The sequence below is a fragment of the Ipomoea triloba genome, chromosome 6, assembly GCF_003576645.1.
Source record: "Ipomoea triloba cultivar NCNSP0323 chromosome 6, ASM357664v1".
Taxonomy (NCBI): Eukaryota; Viridiplantae; Streptophyta; class Magnoliopsida; order Solanales; family Convolvulaceae; genus Ipomoea; species Ipomoea triloba.
Window position 1 is genome coordinate 20,367,743 of NC_044921.1, and position 16,562 is coordinate 20,384,304.

The window sequence follows — 16,562 nt, forward strand, 5'->3', positions numbered from 1 at the left end:
TCAAAGAAAAACAAGCTACTATGCCAAATTGGTGGCCACCTCCACCAGTTGACTAACTTTACATTATATTTCCAATTAATCATTTCTGCACAAAAATCATATCTCCACCTCAAGAACTTCAACCTTAAACAAAAAAATAAATGAAGTCAAGATGAATTGAAACATCAAACATGTAATTAATATTAATACTGGGAATTAGGAAACTATGAAGAGCAACCAAAACACGTCGAAAATGGCGATTGAAGACTTCGCTCTTATGCTTCTAACTGGTCTTGTCGCCCTGTTCCTCGTTGCAGTTCATGCCCAGGATGACCAATCAGGTTTTTCAAATTCTATCGATCTATCTTACATTTTTACCTAAATAATTACTGGTTTTTATTTTTATTTTTTTTGTATGTATTATCAGGCTTTGTAAGTATAGACTGTGGACTGCCTCAAGATGCGAACTACACCGACGCTATCACCGGAATAAACTACGTCTCCGACGCCGGCTTCATCGGCACCGGAGTCATCTCCTCAGCCGTCTCCGCCGCCGCATCTCAGCCGTTCAAAACTCTCCGTAGTTTTCCCCAGGGAACAAGAAACTGCTACACCCTCCGGCCGTCCCCGGGGAAGGGCAGCAAGTATCTAATTAGGGCCGGATTCTGGTACGGAAACTACGACGGCAAGAACCAACTCCCAGAATTCGATTTGTACCTCGGAGTCGATTACTGGGACACTGTAACCTTAAACTCTTCATCCCCATCCTCCCTCGAGATCATTCACGTTCTCTCCTCTGACTTTCTTCACGTCTGTCTCGTAAACACCGGCCGTGGAACTCCGTTTATCTCAACGCTTGAACTTAGGAACCTTAATGTTACAATGTACGCTACGACAGCCGGATCGTTACAGACTTTCGCTCGGTTGGATTTGGGGTCCACTTCCACTCGACCAATCAGGTAGGACTGTTAACAAATCAAACGTAAATCAGAATTTTGGAGTGTTCGTGTTCCTGTTGGTTTGTTAAGATTTTTAAAAATTTTGTTCGTATTCATTTGTTAATATTTATTTACCTTATTAATAAACCAATATAAATGAAGGCTTATTAATAGTTCGTTGAAAATTCTATTCGCTGACACTCCTACAATCAGGTATAGAGATGACATGAACGATCGTGAATGGACGCCGTACAACGACATTGCTAATACGACCGCAATAAGCACCTCTCTAGACGTGGACTCGACCAAGGTTTTTAACGTTTTCCGACCGCCGTCCGAGGTGATGAAAACTGCGGTGGTGCCGGAGAACGCGCGTAGCGGGCTAAGCTTCTCTTGGGAGGCGCAAAATTTGGCGGACCAATTTTACGTTTACATGTATTTTGCGGAGGTTCAAGTTCTGAAACCTAACCAAAGCAGAGTGTTCGAAGTGGATCTGAACGGAGAGCTGTGGAGTGGACCTTTTGCTCCGGCTTATCTGATGGCCTACACAGTTTACAGTCCGGCGGCCGAGAAAACAAGATTGTCGTACCAGGTCGTTTTCACCCAAAACAGCAATTCTACTCTTCCGCCGTTGCTCAATGCCATCGAGATCTATAAGGTGAAGCTAATCTTAAGCCCTCAGACTGTCGATCAAGATGGTAAGTCAATAATACTACAAAAATTCATTAGTCGGAGAATATAATTAATTGATAATATTAGTTGTTTGATAAATTAGCTGATAATTGATAGCTGTTTGATATAATTTTTTTTCTAGCTAATTGAAAAAGTTGTTTCGAGTAACTTTTTGAATTTTAATATTTTGGAGTTACAAAAATTAATTAATCAAACACTTATATTGATTTTTTTAATCAAGTCAAACAGTTAATATATAGTGGTTAAATAAGTCAAAATTGATCGATAAGCTAACTATTTTACTAAACAGGACTTATATTTCTTGCCCACAAATAACGAAATTACCTAACCATAGGCCTCACATGATAGTAGAGGGTAAATCACAGTGTCTCAAAGTATATATTGGTGTTTGGTGCCTACAAAGAGCCCTATATTGCGTGTAACTATCACATCGCGAGATGTCCTTACTCATAATTTACCATAGAGAAACTAACTGAGCTTTAGTGCGGAAAAATTCATTATATCTGAATACATCATATGATAATAATTAATTAAATCTGAGTATTATATTTTCATTGATTAGTTGATGCTATCATGAACGTTAAATCGACGTATGGGGTGAAAAGAAACTGGGAAGGCGATCCATGCATACCCCAGGCTAATATGTGGGATGGTCTCAGTTGTAGTCCTGACAGTATTGGTACTCCCAGGATTGTATCCTTGTACGTATTTTTTGTTTTGTATTTTTACGATGATTAAATCTCGTTATGAATGTTATAGTTATTTTTATTTATATATAATATTTAAATTTAGTTTGTTCTTGCTTTAAATTAATCTGCAGGAACCTGTCAATGAGTGGATTAACTGGGAATATATCTTCTGACATTTCTGGTCTAACCATGTTACAAACTTTGTAAGCAAGCATTTCCACTATATTAAATTCTTATTTCCATGTCCTTTTTTTTATTTATTAAAATTGTATGCATGACTTATAAAATTATAAAAATTTTCTATGATACTCGTTGTATATGATACAATTATATTTAATTATCTTGCATATTATTAAGTATTAACACATTATTTGTCAAAAAAAAAAAAGTATTAACACATTATCAATAGTATCAAATATAATTAAATATATCATCTATAATTATATGTATTGAATATTATTTATACCGTAAAAAATTCTTACAATTATATATTTGGTGCCTGTGACTCTGTGTATACACATACATATTGTTCCTTTATTACTAATATTTTTGTGCCCATACATCAGGGATTTGTCAGGAAATAATTTGAGTGGGCAGGTGCCAAGTTTTCTATCTCAACTGACCTTCTTGAGAGTGCTGTAAGTTATGGCTTAAATTGATTTATTTTTATTTTTATTTTCCAATGATAATTTAAAAAATTAATTTAATTCAAGAATTCATTTACTTTGTGCTTGCGTAGCAACTTGAAGGGAAATAATTTCACCGGTCCACTTCCACACGAACTCTTAGCAAAATCTAAGGATGGATCACTCTCATTGATGTACGTGTACAATGTATATATTATATGCAACCATTTGAAGGCAGTTGAATTTAAAAAACTTTTTTTTTTTTTAAATATGCAGTGTTGGTGGAGATGATAAAAGCACAAGCACAGGAAATACTAGTGATGACAAGAAGAAGAAGAAGAAGGCTGTTGCTCCACTGGTGGCATCAATTTTGGGTGCATTAACGTTTGGAGTCTTGGTTGTGTTACTAATTGTGTGGATGGTACGACGGAGAAAGCAACAAGGTGACTGATGATATATCTGATTGTGCTAAGACGGGCCGATAATATATATTTATTATTTTATATACTATATTAATAATTATATTGAAATGCAGGACCAATTGCGAAGATTGAATCTCAGAGGATGTTAGGCAAAGAAGTAGCTTTGGAGTTGGAATTAAAAAGTCAACAATTTACATATTCGAGTATCCTTAAAATGACAAATAACTTGAAGACAATCCTAGGCAAGGGTGGTTTTGGGACAGTTTACCTAGGTTACAAGGGAGATTGCCCTATTGCTGTTAAAATGCTCTCACCATCTTCAGTTCAAGGCTACAAGGAATTTCAAGCAGAGGTGATATATATGAGATTCAAGTCAACTTACATGTCTAGCTAATTCCTACCTAATTATTGTCTAATTTAATTTGCTTAATTATCATTCATCATCAACTTAATTAATTGGCTTTGATATAGGCAAGTTTGCTGGTAAATGTTCACCACAAAAACCTCACCTCTCTAGTTGGTTATTGTATGGATGGCCACAACTTGGGAATCATTTACGAGTACATGGCAAATGGAAACCTAGCAAACCATCTCTCAGGTATATATATATGTACATCATATCGTAAGTTTATCCCACAATTGAAAATTTTCATTTTTTTGACTACTAAAAAGCAATTAGAAAATAGGAGTTTGCGGGTCATATAAAAAATTGTCATTTTGGCCATTTTTGAAATTTAAAAGATATTCTTCATCACCAGGTGGGATACTGATCCGATTGATAATATTGATAACCTATATATGAAGATCATTAGTTAGGCTGATCACAACCATGACTAATGAGTCGTCCAAAAAATAATCAAATTTAAACTACTTATAAACTTTGACGAAATCTATAGTTGATTGTTTTATTTATCAATGAGTAACACTATATATCCTTCTTAAAATTTTTCTCGTAACATGTTTGATTATAAGCATACAACTTCTGACACTACCCTAAATATTGATAGTCTAAACCCTAATTAAGCTAGTTGGTATGATTTGTTTTTTAATCTCAAGACTAGGTCAAGTCAACGTGTTATTTAATTTTATTTAGTAGTATTTATGCAATTTCCCCACACATGCACTAGTAAACCACAATATAGCAGACTAATGACAACTAACACCCACCAATAATGGAAGTCGATCAATAACAAAAGTAAAGTCAACAATATATGAAAAAAAATATTTATAAATTTCAATAATACTAGATGAATGCCGTGCAAGTAAAAAAAATATATTATTGATTCTCTTTGGATGCAGAAAAAAGTTCACAGAATTTGAGCTGGAAAAAAAGACTGCAAATTGCGTATGATGCAGCACAAGGTATGTGTGAGCATAAATATAATATGTGCAGTCCAACTATCAGCTTACGCTTTTAGTTGAGATGGAGTATATGCTTTAATTGTATGCATGGACTCTATGCGTGACTTTTAAGTATTTCAATTATATTTATTAGAAGTAGAATATTGTTAATAAATTATTTGACTTTGGTTGTGATTGAATATTATTAACAGGATTGGAATATCTACATCATGGTTGCACACCACCTATAGTACACAGAGACATTAAATGCACCAATATTTTATTAGACGATAACTTCCGAGCCAAGCTAGCTGATTTTGGGTTGTCACGAATTTTTCCCGTGGACGGTAGCACCCATGTAACTACGGTTGTGGCAGGAACTCGTGGCTATCTTGATCCCGAGTATGTATATCAAACCATCATTCTTGAAAATCTTGCATTGCAACACATTGCTAGAAGAGTCACACTTATGTATCTTTATCTGTGAGACGGGTCGTGTCTGGTTGGGTCAATTTGCAATGTAATACTTATACGAAAAAGTGTAGTACTAATTAGGAATAAAATATTTGTTACTTATAAGGAAAGCGTAATACTTTTAAGGGCAAATGTAATACTTTTATATTTTGATGTAAAAGTATTACTTTCTTCATAAAAAATATTACATTTTATGTTATAAGTAATGTTGACAAGTGTTTGTTACTTATAAAGGAAACTATAATATTTTTACATCAAAATGTAAAAGTATTATATTTTCCTTTAAAAGTATTAAATACATTTTCCCATATTACATTTGCTAGTATAAATATTACATTTCATTTCGACTCGACCCGTCTCACACAAGTTTTTTTTTTTTTTTTTTTTTAAACATGTTCATTTGATTGATTATATCATGAGTGTTTTCCTAATTTTCAATCACCATGGTGAATAGTATGATTAATTAGAAGATAAAAGAAATGGCATTAACGCTATCTAATTTCTATGTTTTCAGATATTATAAGTCAAGCAGATTGACGGAGAAGAGCGATGTGTATAGTTTTGGCGTGGTACTCCTAGAAATAATCACGGGGCGACGTGCTTTAGGAGAAAACGATTATATTCACGTAAGCAAGTGGGTTAGTGGCATGCTTGATAAAGGGGGAATAGGGCTAGTGGTGGATTCAAGGTTACGTGGAGATTTCAACGCTGATTGTGCATGGAGAGGTGTCGAGGTGGCAATTGCATGCGTTTCTCCCCAGCCAACAAAGAGGCCAACCATGACTTTTGTGGTTTCAGAGCTCAAGGAATGTTTAATGGAGATGATGAATCCTCCTGTGGTTCAATCAGAGGATTCAACGAGAATGATGTCTTTGAATCTCCATTCTTCCTTAAACCCTATTCCAAGATAGCATTTATACTTCTAGCAATTATTGATTATCCTCAGACCATATCCTTGAATTGTATTGGTTTGCATGCATGTGCTACGCATTCTTGTTATTATGACAATTTATATGTCAAGATCATCTATATACATGACCATAAACATTATATTTTATTTATCCAAAATTACATCCAAAAAATTAATACCTTTGGTTTATGAGAAAGATGGCAGTCAATGCACTTTAAGTGAAGTTTGTTTTGTGACTCTAATAAGCAAAGAATCACAATGAACTATGATCGGCTCAAATCAATAAGGCCATAGAAAGCTCTCACTGGGAGTCAAATTATGATTAATAATTAGTTAACTATCCGATTGGACTAACTTGATTAGGGTCACCAAAAAAAATTGATATTTGTAATTAAGGCTGTAATTTGGTGAAGTAAATCAGAATCATCCATACTTTTCTCAAAATGGTGTTACAATCACTATTACTAAACAAGTACAAAATTTTGGGTTGTGTTTACTATAATAACCCAAGAATTATTTAATATTATTATTTTTATATAAATTTAGAAAAATGAAAAACTGATATAGTGATATATATGGAGAAAGTAAAATAAATAATAGATTATGACTCACATTTGTGTGGGACTGTTTTGCGGATGTCAATATAACAATGTAATAGTTATACTGAAAAGTGTAATACGAAGTACTAATAAGGAATATAGTGTTTGTTACTTATAAGGGAAATTGTAATACTTTTGAGGATGTAAAAGTATTACTTTTTTGGGATAAAGTACAAATAAGCCATCGTACTATTTGGGAAAATAGCAATTAGACCATCGAACTCAAAAAACACCCAAATAAGCCATTGAACTTGGTAAAAAAGAGCAATTAAGCCACTAAACCCGTAAAAAAGAGCAATTAACATTTTTAACAGGTTAACTTCAGGTTAAAATACAAATAAGCCACTGAACTATTTGGGAAACATCAATTAAGCCATCAAACTCAAATAACTCTCAAATAAGTCACTTTTTTTTTTTTACTTTTTTTTTACAAGTTAATTTCATTTTTTTGACTTAAATTTATAAGTAACATTTCAGTTTTAGTCATTTTTTTTATCCGAACATCCTTATTATTTTTTTTTTATGAGTTATGGGCCAAATATTTATTCATTCAAATAAAAAAATTAAGAAATTAAAAAAAAAATTGATTTGCCCAGGGGCAAATTAATTTTTTTTAAAATTTTTTTAAATATTTTTTATTTGTTTAAATAAATATTTGGCCATAACTCTTTAAAAAAAAAGGAAAAAAATAAATAAGGATGTTCAGATAAAAAATGACTAAAACTGAAATGTCACCTATAAATTTAAGGCAAAAAATGAAATTAACGAAAAAAGTGACTTATTTGGGAGTTATTTGAGTTTGATGGCTTAGTTGATGTTTCCTACATAGTTTAGTGGCTTATTTGTACTTTAATCTGAAGTTAACTTGTTAAAAATGTTAATTGCTCTTTTTTACGGGTTTAGTGGTTTAATTGCTCTTTTTTACCAAGTTCAATGGCTTATTTGGAGGTTATTTGAGTTCGATGGCCTAATTGCTTTTTTCCAAATAGTACAATGGTTTATTTGTACTTTATCCCTACTTTTTTTATCAAAAATATTACATTTCCCATTATAAGTAATGTTGGCAAGTGTTTGTTACTTATAATAGAAAATGTAATATTTTAAAATACAAATGTAAAAGTATTACACTTTCTCGTATAAATAATAAACATTTTATTTCTGATTAGTATTACAGTTTTCAATATGAATTTTACCTTACCACACAAATTTTTATCTAGATTTATTAGTACATTTGCAATTTTTTTAACAAACAATCAAAAAAGTCGTGAATGAAAAACTACTAAACACAACCCAATGTTTCCAAATTCTAAAAAAAAGCTTGTTCTTTAAATTAAAAAGTTGGTTACATTTAATTTTTAAATTCAAATACCACCTAGGTCCTAGTTCATAACCTAATAACCATATAAGTTTGTTTTTTTGAGAATAAACCATATAAGTTTGTTACAAGCTTTAAATGTGAGAATTCAAGTTTAATCTTGAATCATTTCAAATGTACACGAAAGACAGATTTATATATACGGAGTATCTTATAACTAATGCATTCATGACTCGGTCATAAATATCAGCTGACAAATATATAGTACACTATTATGTACTGTAATTGATTTGTTGAATATTTGTACATAATTTAATCACGTAATAATTTCTTTACTCAATAATTCACCTCTAATTCGGGGCACTACTACTACGAAAGTACGGTGCACGATTTATCTGACAAAGCACATATATTCAAGACTTTTTTGTCCAATTATTTGAATTTATATATGTGCAAGTTGGTGGGAAGAAGACAATATATTAGGCTGTCAGGAATGAATTGAGGCACAAAATTCTCTGAAATCTGTATGCTTTTGATATGAAGCAGCTCTCCAGCTGATATAGTGGACTTTCTTCAATAATAATTTCGGCGTTTACGAATTTAATTAATGTATGTTTTCATGATATTTATTACGGATTATATTATTCAATAATTGTGAAGAAACAGTCAAAGTCAGCTCACTTGGATTTTAAAAAAGAAAAAATAAATAAAATAAAAACACATTTCCGCGTTAAGGAAGCTTTAATTCTGAGTAGTGGAATGCATAATGCAGAGAATACTGCCGGTTGACTTTGACTGCATGCAGTAATGCCAGACTCAGCATCTTAGCTTCTTAATTTCAATGAATATAATGCTTTCATTTTAAATTCTATTTAATTCATACTTGCACTATATTTAACATACATATATTATCAGTCAACATCCATCTGGATATATAGTAATCACTTCGTTGTATTTAGTAAACTACACACACACACACATATATATATATAGAGAGAAAATAATTGCAGGGTGGTATCATCTAGTGAAGGTGAAGAAGCTAGATAATAGAACTGTCCATATGGATAATATTTTTGACCAAATGTAAAAGGTGGAAATTCTATGATTTTAAATAATTAGGAGTTTTTATAGTAAAAAAAAACGTACGCTCATTATTCGAAAGTGTACATTAAGTAAATTGTGCCGTGTGACTTTAGCTTGTCAAAGGTCCACAAAGAAGTAAATCAGACTAACTGGTTCATAATTGATTAATTCAAACTAAAAAGACTAATATAGCGCGCACTTCCGTTAAGGGTCAAACCTGAAGTATTGTAGCTAGTTATATTATAGCTATAAAGCTAACAGTTTGACCAACATGGTTAGAGTTGTCCTGGGTAATTTCGAGTTTAAAAGTTATAATATCGAGGTGTACAATTATATTTAATTTGTAATTAATTTATCATTAGTGATTTATGAAGAAGCATAATTGTTTTATTATTATTTTTATTGTTATTTTTTTTTTACAGAAAAATTCTTAAATGCTATCCGAAGGTGTACAATGTACTCTGAGTGAAATTCGCATGATAACCTTATCATTATAGCCATTAAAGAACTACAAAATGGTAAACCGGTTTAAATTAACCATAACTAAGTGACTCAAATAAAAAACACTTTTATTATTATTAAGTCATCGTCAGATCTATAAATTGTAAAAAATAAGAAAGCGAAAAATAAAAAAGACATTAATACGTGCAAGTCAAAGAATGAATATGCTTGAAAATAACATCACTTCCGTATCTCCTAACGGTCCACACAATCTCATGCAAAACCATAAACAAGATCCAGTAAACTGAGAACATGCTATACAAGCCAAAAGAATGAAGTAAATGAAAAATAAAATAAAAAAGAGTTGACTTGGTTGTTTCAATATATTATCTAGTAAACCCATATGAGCTTTTAATTTCTATGGGGGAATATTTTACAAGTACAATGTATACAATTTTAAATATATATTTAATGCCTATTATTTAAAGTATGGTAACTAGTTGTACAAAATTTTAGTCTCAAGATTTTAGTGATATTGTCACATCGCATTTAGTCCATAATTTTTAATTTGACTACACTAGTTAACATTGCTAACGTTACTACATTTAATCCTTTGTTACAATTAATACTAATATTTAGGACAATTAGGCAATTTTACATTTAACTAGTAGTAAAATCATTCATAAAGATATAATAAATAATATTTCGATAGACATTTTAAATGAAAGAATTAGTTTTTTTTCTTTTTTTTTTTGAGAATATTAGTTTTCTTTTTCTATGTTTAAGTTTATTGTTTATGAGTGCTTTTTAATAAGGAATAAAATATTAAAATTGTGAAATTATAAAATTGTCCAAAAAATAAAAGTTATGTGGATTCATGAAATTTGAAATAGGTGACTAAATATGACAGTATTAACAAAGTTGTAATGTGGCTAATTAAACGTGATTAAATTAACATACAAAAATTGAGAGGTTAATGTGATAATGTCACAATGCTCATATAACAAGTCCTGAAATTTTATGTTAATTGTATTATGAATGAGACCTCATTAGGTCAACCGACTCCATGATCACCAGGTAGCAGCTAGGTACATGAGTTTAGTTCTCTAGTACAAGTGAATCAAATTTTACTTCATTATCTATGAGTAATTTATTTCATCTTAATTATTTAAAAATTATCTGTGATTCATTTTTATGATATATGAGTTAGTTATCATATAATATAACATATTTATTCCCCTCTATCCCACAAACATTGTTCTTTTTACCTTATCTTAAAGATTTTATTTAAAATATTAATGAAGTAATATATTTTCAATTTTGTCCATAAATATATGCACCGAGCCACCGATTGTTCAATTGCAATGATCATAATTGTAAAGTTAAATTTATGAGTTAATTCCATTTTTGGTCCTAGATTTATAGGTGATAATCCACTTTTAGTCCTCTTTTATTAGAACATTCACTTTTGGTCCTAGTATTATTGTGACATGGTCATTTTTGGTCATTTATCAACAAATCAGTTTAAATATCATATCGTTAAATACAATAACATTTCGGTCTTCAATTATGAATGTTTAAAAAAACATAAAAAATATACCGGTTCAACATACTTTGTATAAAAAAGATTGAAATGTCTTTGTATTTAACAATATTTCAACGATTTTGTTGCTGATGAAGGACTAAAAGTGAACTGTCACCTATAAATTTAGGACCACAATTTGATATATTTCAATTAGACAATCATCATTTGATTAGAAAGTCGTCAACCGCTATTCGAAGGTACACTTTAGATAAAATCCATCCTGTAACCCTAACCGGTAAATAATCACAAAGAGAGAAATTAACCTAGTCGCCTATAACTGAACAACTCAAATAAATTTATTTAAAAAAAAAACAAAAAAATTATTGAATTTAAAATCTTGTAGTTACCAGAAATGCTCCATCCGCCCAATTGAGACAATAATCATCCGACAATAATAAAGCAAGTCAACACACGTCTGTATGAGCTGAGACACTGGAAATTGCATATATGCTGGCCTCAAAACAGTATTATAGAGAGGAGCGCTTTCTTAATTTAAGTTAAGCAGTTTCTTCCATTTTCTTAAGCTACCTCAAAGCCGATAGACGATGGAACTGTTAAGGAGCCTTCTCATTTCACTATTGCTTCTTTGCTTTACTTCATCCATAGTTGTTCTTTCCCAAGATCCTCAAGCAGGTAGCTATATATATATACAAATTTATATATATGCGTCTCAATTCCTATCATCTTTGTTTGTTTTTTAATTCATTTCCTCTCAGGCTTTATAAGTTTAGATTGCGGGACTCCCAGGGGCGAAAACTATACCGACAGCAAAACAGGCTTAAATTACATATCGGATGCGACCTTCATCGGCGACAACGACAACGCCGTCGGCAAAATTGTGTCACCGTATTACAAGGATCTTGTCATCGACAGACAGTTGATAGCTCTCACCACGTTTCCTCAAGGGATTAGGAACTGCTACACGTTGCGGCCGGCTCAAGGGAAGCTCAATAAGTACTTGATACGGGCTAGATTCTTCTATGGAAACTACGACGGCAATGCCGATAAACAGCTCCCGCAGTTCGATGTCCACCTCGGTGTCGAGTATTGGGACACCGTGAAGTTTGATCCCAAGTACGATATTATTTCTGTGGACAAGGAGATCGTGCATATTCCTTACTCCGACCTCGTACATGTGTGCCTTGTCAACACGGGGCTCGGCACGCCCTTCATCTCCGCCCTCGAGCTCCGCCCTCTCAACAATTCTATGTACCCTACTGTTTCCGGCGGATCTTTGATGATGAACATACGGTTTGATATAGGCTCCATGGCTACACAAGTTCTCAGGTGGGTTACACTTATTCAATCAATCTTAAATCCTTTATTTGAGTCACTGGAAAAATTTGCAACCATTATCTGAGTGAATGCATTGATTAAGTGTCATTTTTTATCTTAGCTGACAAAAAATTACAAAAAAGTAAATTAATAAGAAGGCTAATAGGCACCAGCAAGCCCACTACACACATAGCTCAATTAGTTTCTTAGTAGCAGATTGAGGCCTGGGCAAAGACAGTGTGGAATTACACAGTACCCAATGTGGTAGATTCTATGTAGACACCAATCCTCCAACCTAAAGGACCAATGAGTCTCTGTGATTTACCACCTCCACAATTTCTGATCGAGGAATTTCGTCTTGTAGGCAAAAGATCAAGATGCCACCCTAATTAAAAGTCATAATCTTGTGATTACCAAGTAAACAGCTAAACGAAATTGGTTGGGTTTTACTAAGGCCCTATTTGGTAAATGGTTGTTAGCTTATATTTGTTAACTGATTGGTATGATTAATTGATAACATTAGCTGATTGTAGATAGGTGTTTGGTAAATTAGCTGTTAGCTGATAGCTGTTTTGGTATAATTTCTTTTTTCAAAAAGTTAATTGAAAATGTGACTTTGAGTAGCCTTTTGAATTTTAGTATTTTGGAGTTACAAAAAACTTATTAACAAAACACTTATATTAATTTTTTAACCAAATTAAACAATTAATAATGATCAAATAAGTTAAAATTGACTGATAGACTGATTATTTACCAATAAGGCCTAAATCTTAAATTCTAACTATATATATTGTCATGTTTATAGGTACAAGGACGATGTGTTTGACCGTATGTGGGTGCCGTTTACCATGGCTACTGCTACACCAGTAAACACTACATCAACCGTGACCGTCAGAAACACAAACTTCTTCAAGGTGCCGCCGGGGGTAATGAACACGGGACTTGTGCCGTCGGATCCAACGAAGCCGTTGACGTTCTGGTGGCCGACAAACAGTTCCTCGGATAAACTCTACATCTACATGTCCTTTGCCGAAATCCAAGAACTTAAACCCAACCAAACCCGAGAATTCAATATCTACCTTAACGGCGAATTTTACTTTGGTCCCATTGCGCCGCCGTATTTGAGGGCTACAACGTTGTTCGGCAAAACACCAGACAGCAATCGCACTGAGTACCATTTCTCCCTCAATAAGACCCAAAACTCCACGCTTCCTCCCATCATCAACGCTCTTGAGGTTTATTACTTGAAAGAATTCAATGTACCTCTGACCGATGACAACGATGGTATATATAAGTCCACTACTTGAACTGTGATTTATTTAATTTTAGTCTAAACCGTTTGATCACGTTTTAATTTGTTAAATAATTTCATCAGCTGCGGCCATGATTAACATCAAGTCAGTTTATGGGGTGGGCAAGAATTGGCAAGGAGACCCTTGTTCTCCGGCGTCTTATGCGTGGATTGGTATCAAATGTAACTATCCTGGCTTCAGTCCCCCAAGAATCACATCCATGTATGTATATATACTATTTTCCCCCGTTATTATTCTTATTATTATTATTATTATTATTTATTAGAGAAAGTTAAATTTTTGGTTATCCAGTTATGTCTGTTTAGAGATTCAGGCCCTCTATATACATGACAATCTTTAACGCTTATATTCCACACAAAGTGAAGATTTTAGTTCGTGAAAGGCTAAATCAGTCATTTTATTAAGTGACATATTAGTGGTAAAAATAGTCTCCGAGAGACTAAAATCGTGATTTCACTCCTAATTTAAGGCTTGAAGATTGTTACACGTATAACTCACAAACGAATTATATACCACAGGTATAACAAAATGACCAAAAATGCAATGTTCCATTATTATTATTATTATTATTATTATTATTATTATTATTATTTTGAGTTTCATATTCATTACTGAGCTGTATAATTTAAATTTAGGAATTTGTCATCGAGTGGGTTGACCGGATCAATATCTCCTTACATATCAGACCTTAAAATGATACAAGTCATGTAAGTACTGTATATTATGCATGTGCAATCATTATATTCCTTCAGTTTTTACTGATTGATTGAGGAACAAGCAAGCTGAGATTAATACGTAGTTTAATTTATATTTCAGAGATCTATCCAACAATAATTTGACTGGACCTATACCTGATTTTCTATCTCAACTGCCTTCGCTCAGTGTTCTGTAAGTAAATTATAAACCTTTATTATTATTTTGTTGATATATGCAAATTAAAGAGAAAATTGACAAATAGTGATGAAATTTTGAATTATTTTGTGGAATTAAATTGCAGAAATTTAAGTGGAAACAACTTCTCAGGGCCTGTCCCGGCAAAACTGCTTCAGAAATCGAAACAAGGAAACTTAACATTGAGGTTTAATTAATTTGCTTTATAGATCATTTTTAGCGTTAAGCTAGGTACTATATAGTGCAGGAGTAACGTAACACATTCTTGTTTATCTGTCAGCATTGAGAGTGTGGGCTCCAGTACGAATAGCTGCCAAAATGGTTCCTGCGACGACAAGAAGAAGAAAAACGTCGTCGTTCCGGTTGTAGCATCGGTGGCCGCTGTACTGCTACTAGTGCTGGCAATAGTTGGCATCCTTTTGATCATTAAATGGAGAAAACAAAGAGGTATATATATTACTAAAAATTAAATTTCCATATTTCAAAAAAAAAATTAAATTTCCATATGCAATCTTTTACTTTCAAAGTTAAATATATATTTTTCTAACTTACATTGAATATATCATGATCAGAAGCAAAAGTTGATGGTTTACACACCAAGAATCGACGATATAGTTTCGCAGAAATCAGAGAGATTACAAACAACTTTGAGAGAGTACTTGGTAAAGGTGGATTTGGAACGGTTTACTATGGGAGTATAGATGGTACCCCAGTTGCAGTCAAGATGCTGTCATCAACCTCAGGCCAAGGCTTCAAGGAGTTTCAAGCTGAAGTATATATATATATATATATATATATATATATATATATATATATATATATATATATGATTTTATTCTCAGTAAATTGAGAGATTTGGTTTTAATTTACAGGCCAACGTTCTAATGAATGTTCATCATAAAAACTTGACGTCCCTTGTGGGGTACTGCATTGAGGGCACAAACATTGGGATCATCTATGAATTCATGGCCAATGGAAATTTACACCAGCATCTCTCAGGTATATATCAATATATATAATATATGATCATCATCTTTTTTTCAAATGGAAACATTAGACCTTAAATTAACGTTAATTATTAGTCTAAGAATATAAGTTTGATCATTTTTCCTGGTCACAGCTGGAAACCATAACGTTCTAAGCTTCCGGGACAGACTCCAAATCGCTGTAGATTCTGCTCAAGGTGAGTATTCTGGTTTGAGTTCAAAAAATTAGAGATCTATGGATTTTGAATTTATATTTTTTAAAACCAATCAAATTTTGAGTTTTGACTATTCATGTTTAATTTGGGCATGATTGAGTTACATCTCTGACCTAAACTTGAAATTACGTGATAGGTTTGGAGTATCTTCACCATGGTTGCAAGCCACCCATAGTGCACAGAGATGTCAAGTGCACAAATATCCTGCTCAATGAAAAATACCAAGCGAAAATAGCAGATTTTGGTTTATCACGAGCTTTTCCAACCGAAAATGGCACTCATATCTCAACAAATATTGCCGGCACTCTAGGATACTTAGACCCTGATTATAACATAACTGAAAAGAGTGACGTGTTCAGTTTCGGTGTTGTTATTTTGGAAATAATCACAAGTCAACCTGCAATAATAGGGAAAGCTCCTGACCAAGAACATATTACTCATTGGGTCACAACCACGCTGGAGAATGGGGACATTAAGGACGTAGTTGATCCCAGGTTACTGGGCGAGTTTGACGTTAATTCGGCTTGGAAAGCTGTGGAGCTTGCAATGGCTTGTGTGTCTCAAGATGCCGACCAAAGACCCACCATGAATGTGGTTGTGAATGAGTTGAAGGAATGTTTGGCAACGGAAATGGCCAGACAGGGCACAAGTTCACAAAGTTCGATCAATAATTCGTCTATAGCCACTTTTGACTTAGAATCTGGGCCCGTGGCAAGGTAGTGGCTCATCGTCATATTCAACTCCGATTTCATACTTTATCAATTCAATTTTTATTTTTTTTACTTGA

At 32.9% G+C, this 16,562-nt stretch overlaps 2 protein-coding genes across 2 annotated transcripts; both read left to right on the plus strand.

Moving 5' to 3' along the window:
• The first annotated feature begins 224 nt into the window (after nt 1-224).
• Nucleotides 225-6,184, plus strand: LOC116023638 (probable LRR receptor-like serine/threonine-protein kinase At1g05700). The gene is made up of 13 exons (XM_031264639.1): nt 225-320; nt 407-938; nt 1,131-1,615; nt 2,173-2,311; nt 2,431-2,502; nt 2,866-2,937; nt 3,039-3,119; nt 3,202-3,368; nt 3,461-3,699; nt 3,819-3,945; nt 4,647-4,709; nt 4,901-5,090; nt 5,677-6,184. Exons 1-13 carry the CDS (start codon nt 233-235, stop codon nt 6,071-6,073), a joined length of 2,652 nt encoding a protein of 883 aa, XP_031120499.1. The 5' UTR covers nt 225-232; the 3' UTR covers nt 6,074-6,184.
• A 5,456-nt stretch (nt 6,185-11,640) lies between these two features.
• On the plus strand, nt 11,641-16,562 carry LOC116023639 (probable LRR receptor-like serine/threonine-protein kinase At1g05700). Its single transcript, XM_031264640.1, has 12 exons — nt 11,641-11,728; nt 11,812-12,382; nt 13,176-13,654; nt 13,746-13,884; nt 14,319-14,390; nt 14,500-14,571; nt 14,681-14,761; nt 14,855-15,021; nt 15,147-15,346; nt 15,447-15,573; nt 15,695-15,757; nt 15,912-16,562. The coding sequence occupies exons 1-12, from the start codon at nt 11,641-11,643 to the stop codon at nt 16,493-16,495; spliced, it is 2,643 nt and encodes an 880-aa protein (XP_031120500.1). The 3' UTR covers nt 16,496-16,562.

Coding starts and splice junctions, on each gene's coding strand:
- LOC116023639 (XM_031264640.1), top strand. CDS start 11,641: ATGGAACTGTTAAGGAGCCTTCTCATTTCACTATTGCTTCTTTGCTTT. Junction 11,729..11,811: donor TTCCCAAGATCCTCAAGCAG/GTAGCTATATAT, acceptor ATTTCCTCTCAG/GCTTTATAAGTTTAGATTGC. Junction 15,347..15,446: donor TCAAGGAGTTTCAAGCTGAA/GTATATATATAT, acceptor TTTAATTTACAG/GCCAACGTTCTAATGAATGT.
- LOC116023638 (XM_031264639.1), top strand. CDS start 233: ATGGCGATTGAAGACTTCGCTCTTATGCTTCTAACTGGTCTTGTCGCC. Junction 321..406: donor TGCCCAGGATGACCAATCAG/GTTTTTCAAATT, acceptor ATGTATTATCAG/GCTTTGTAAGTATAGACTGT. Junction 3,700..3,818: donor ACAAGGAATTTCAAGCAGAG/GTGATATATATG, acceptor GCTTTGATATAG/GCAAGTTTGCTGGTAAATGT.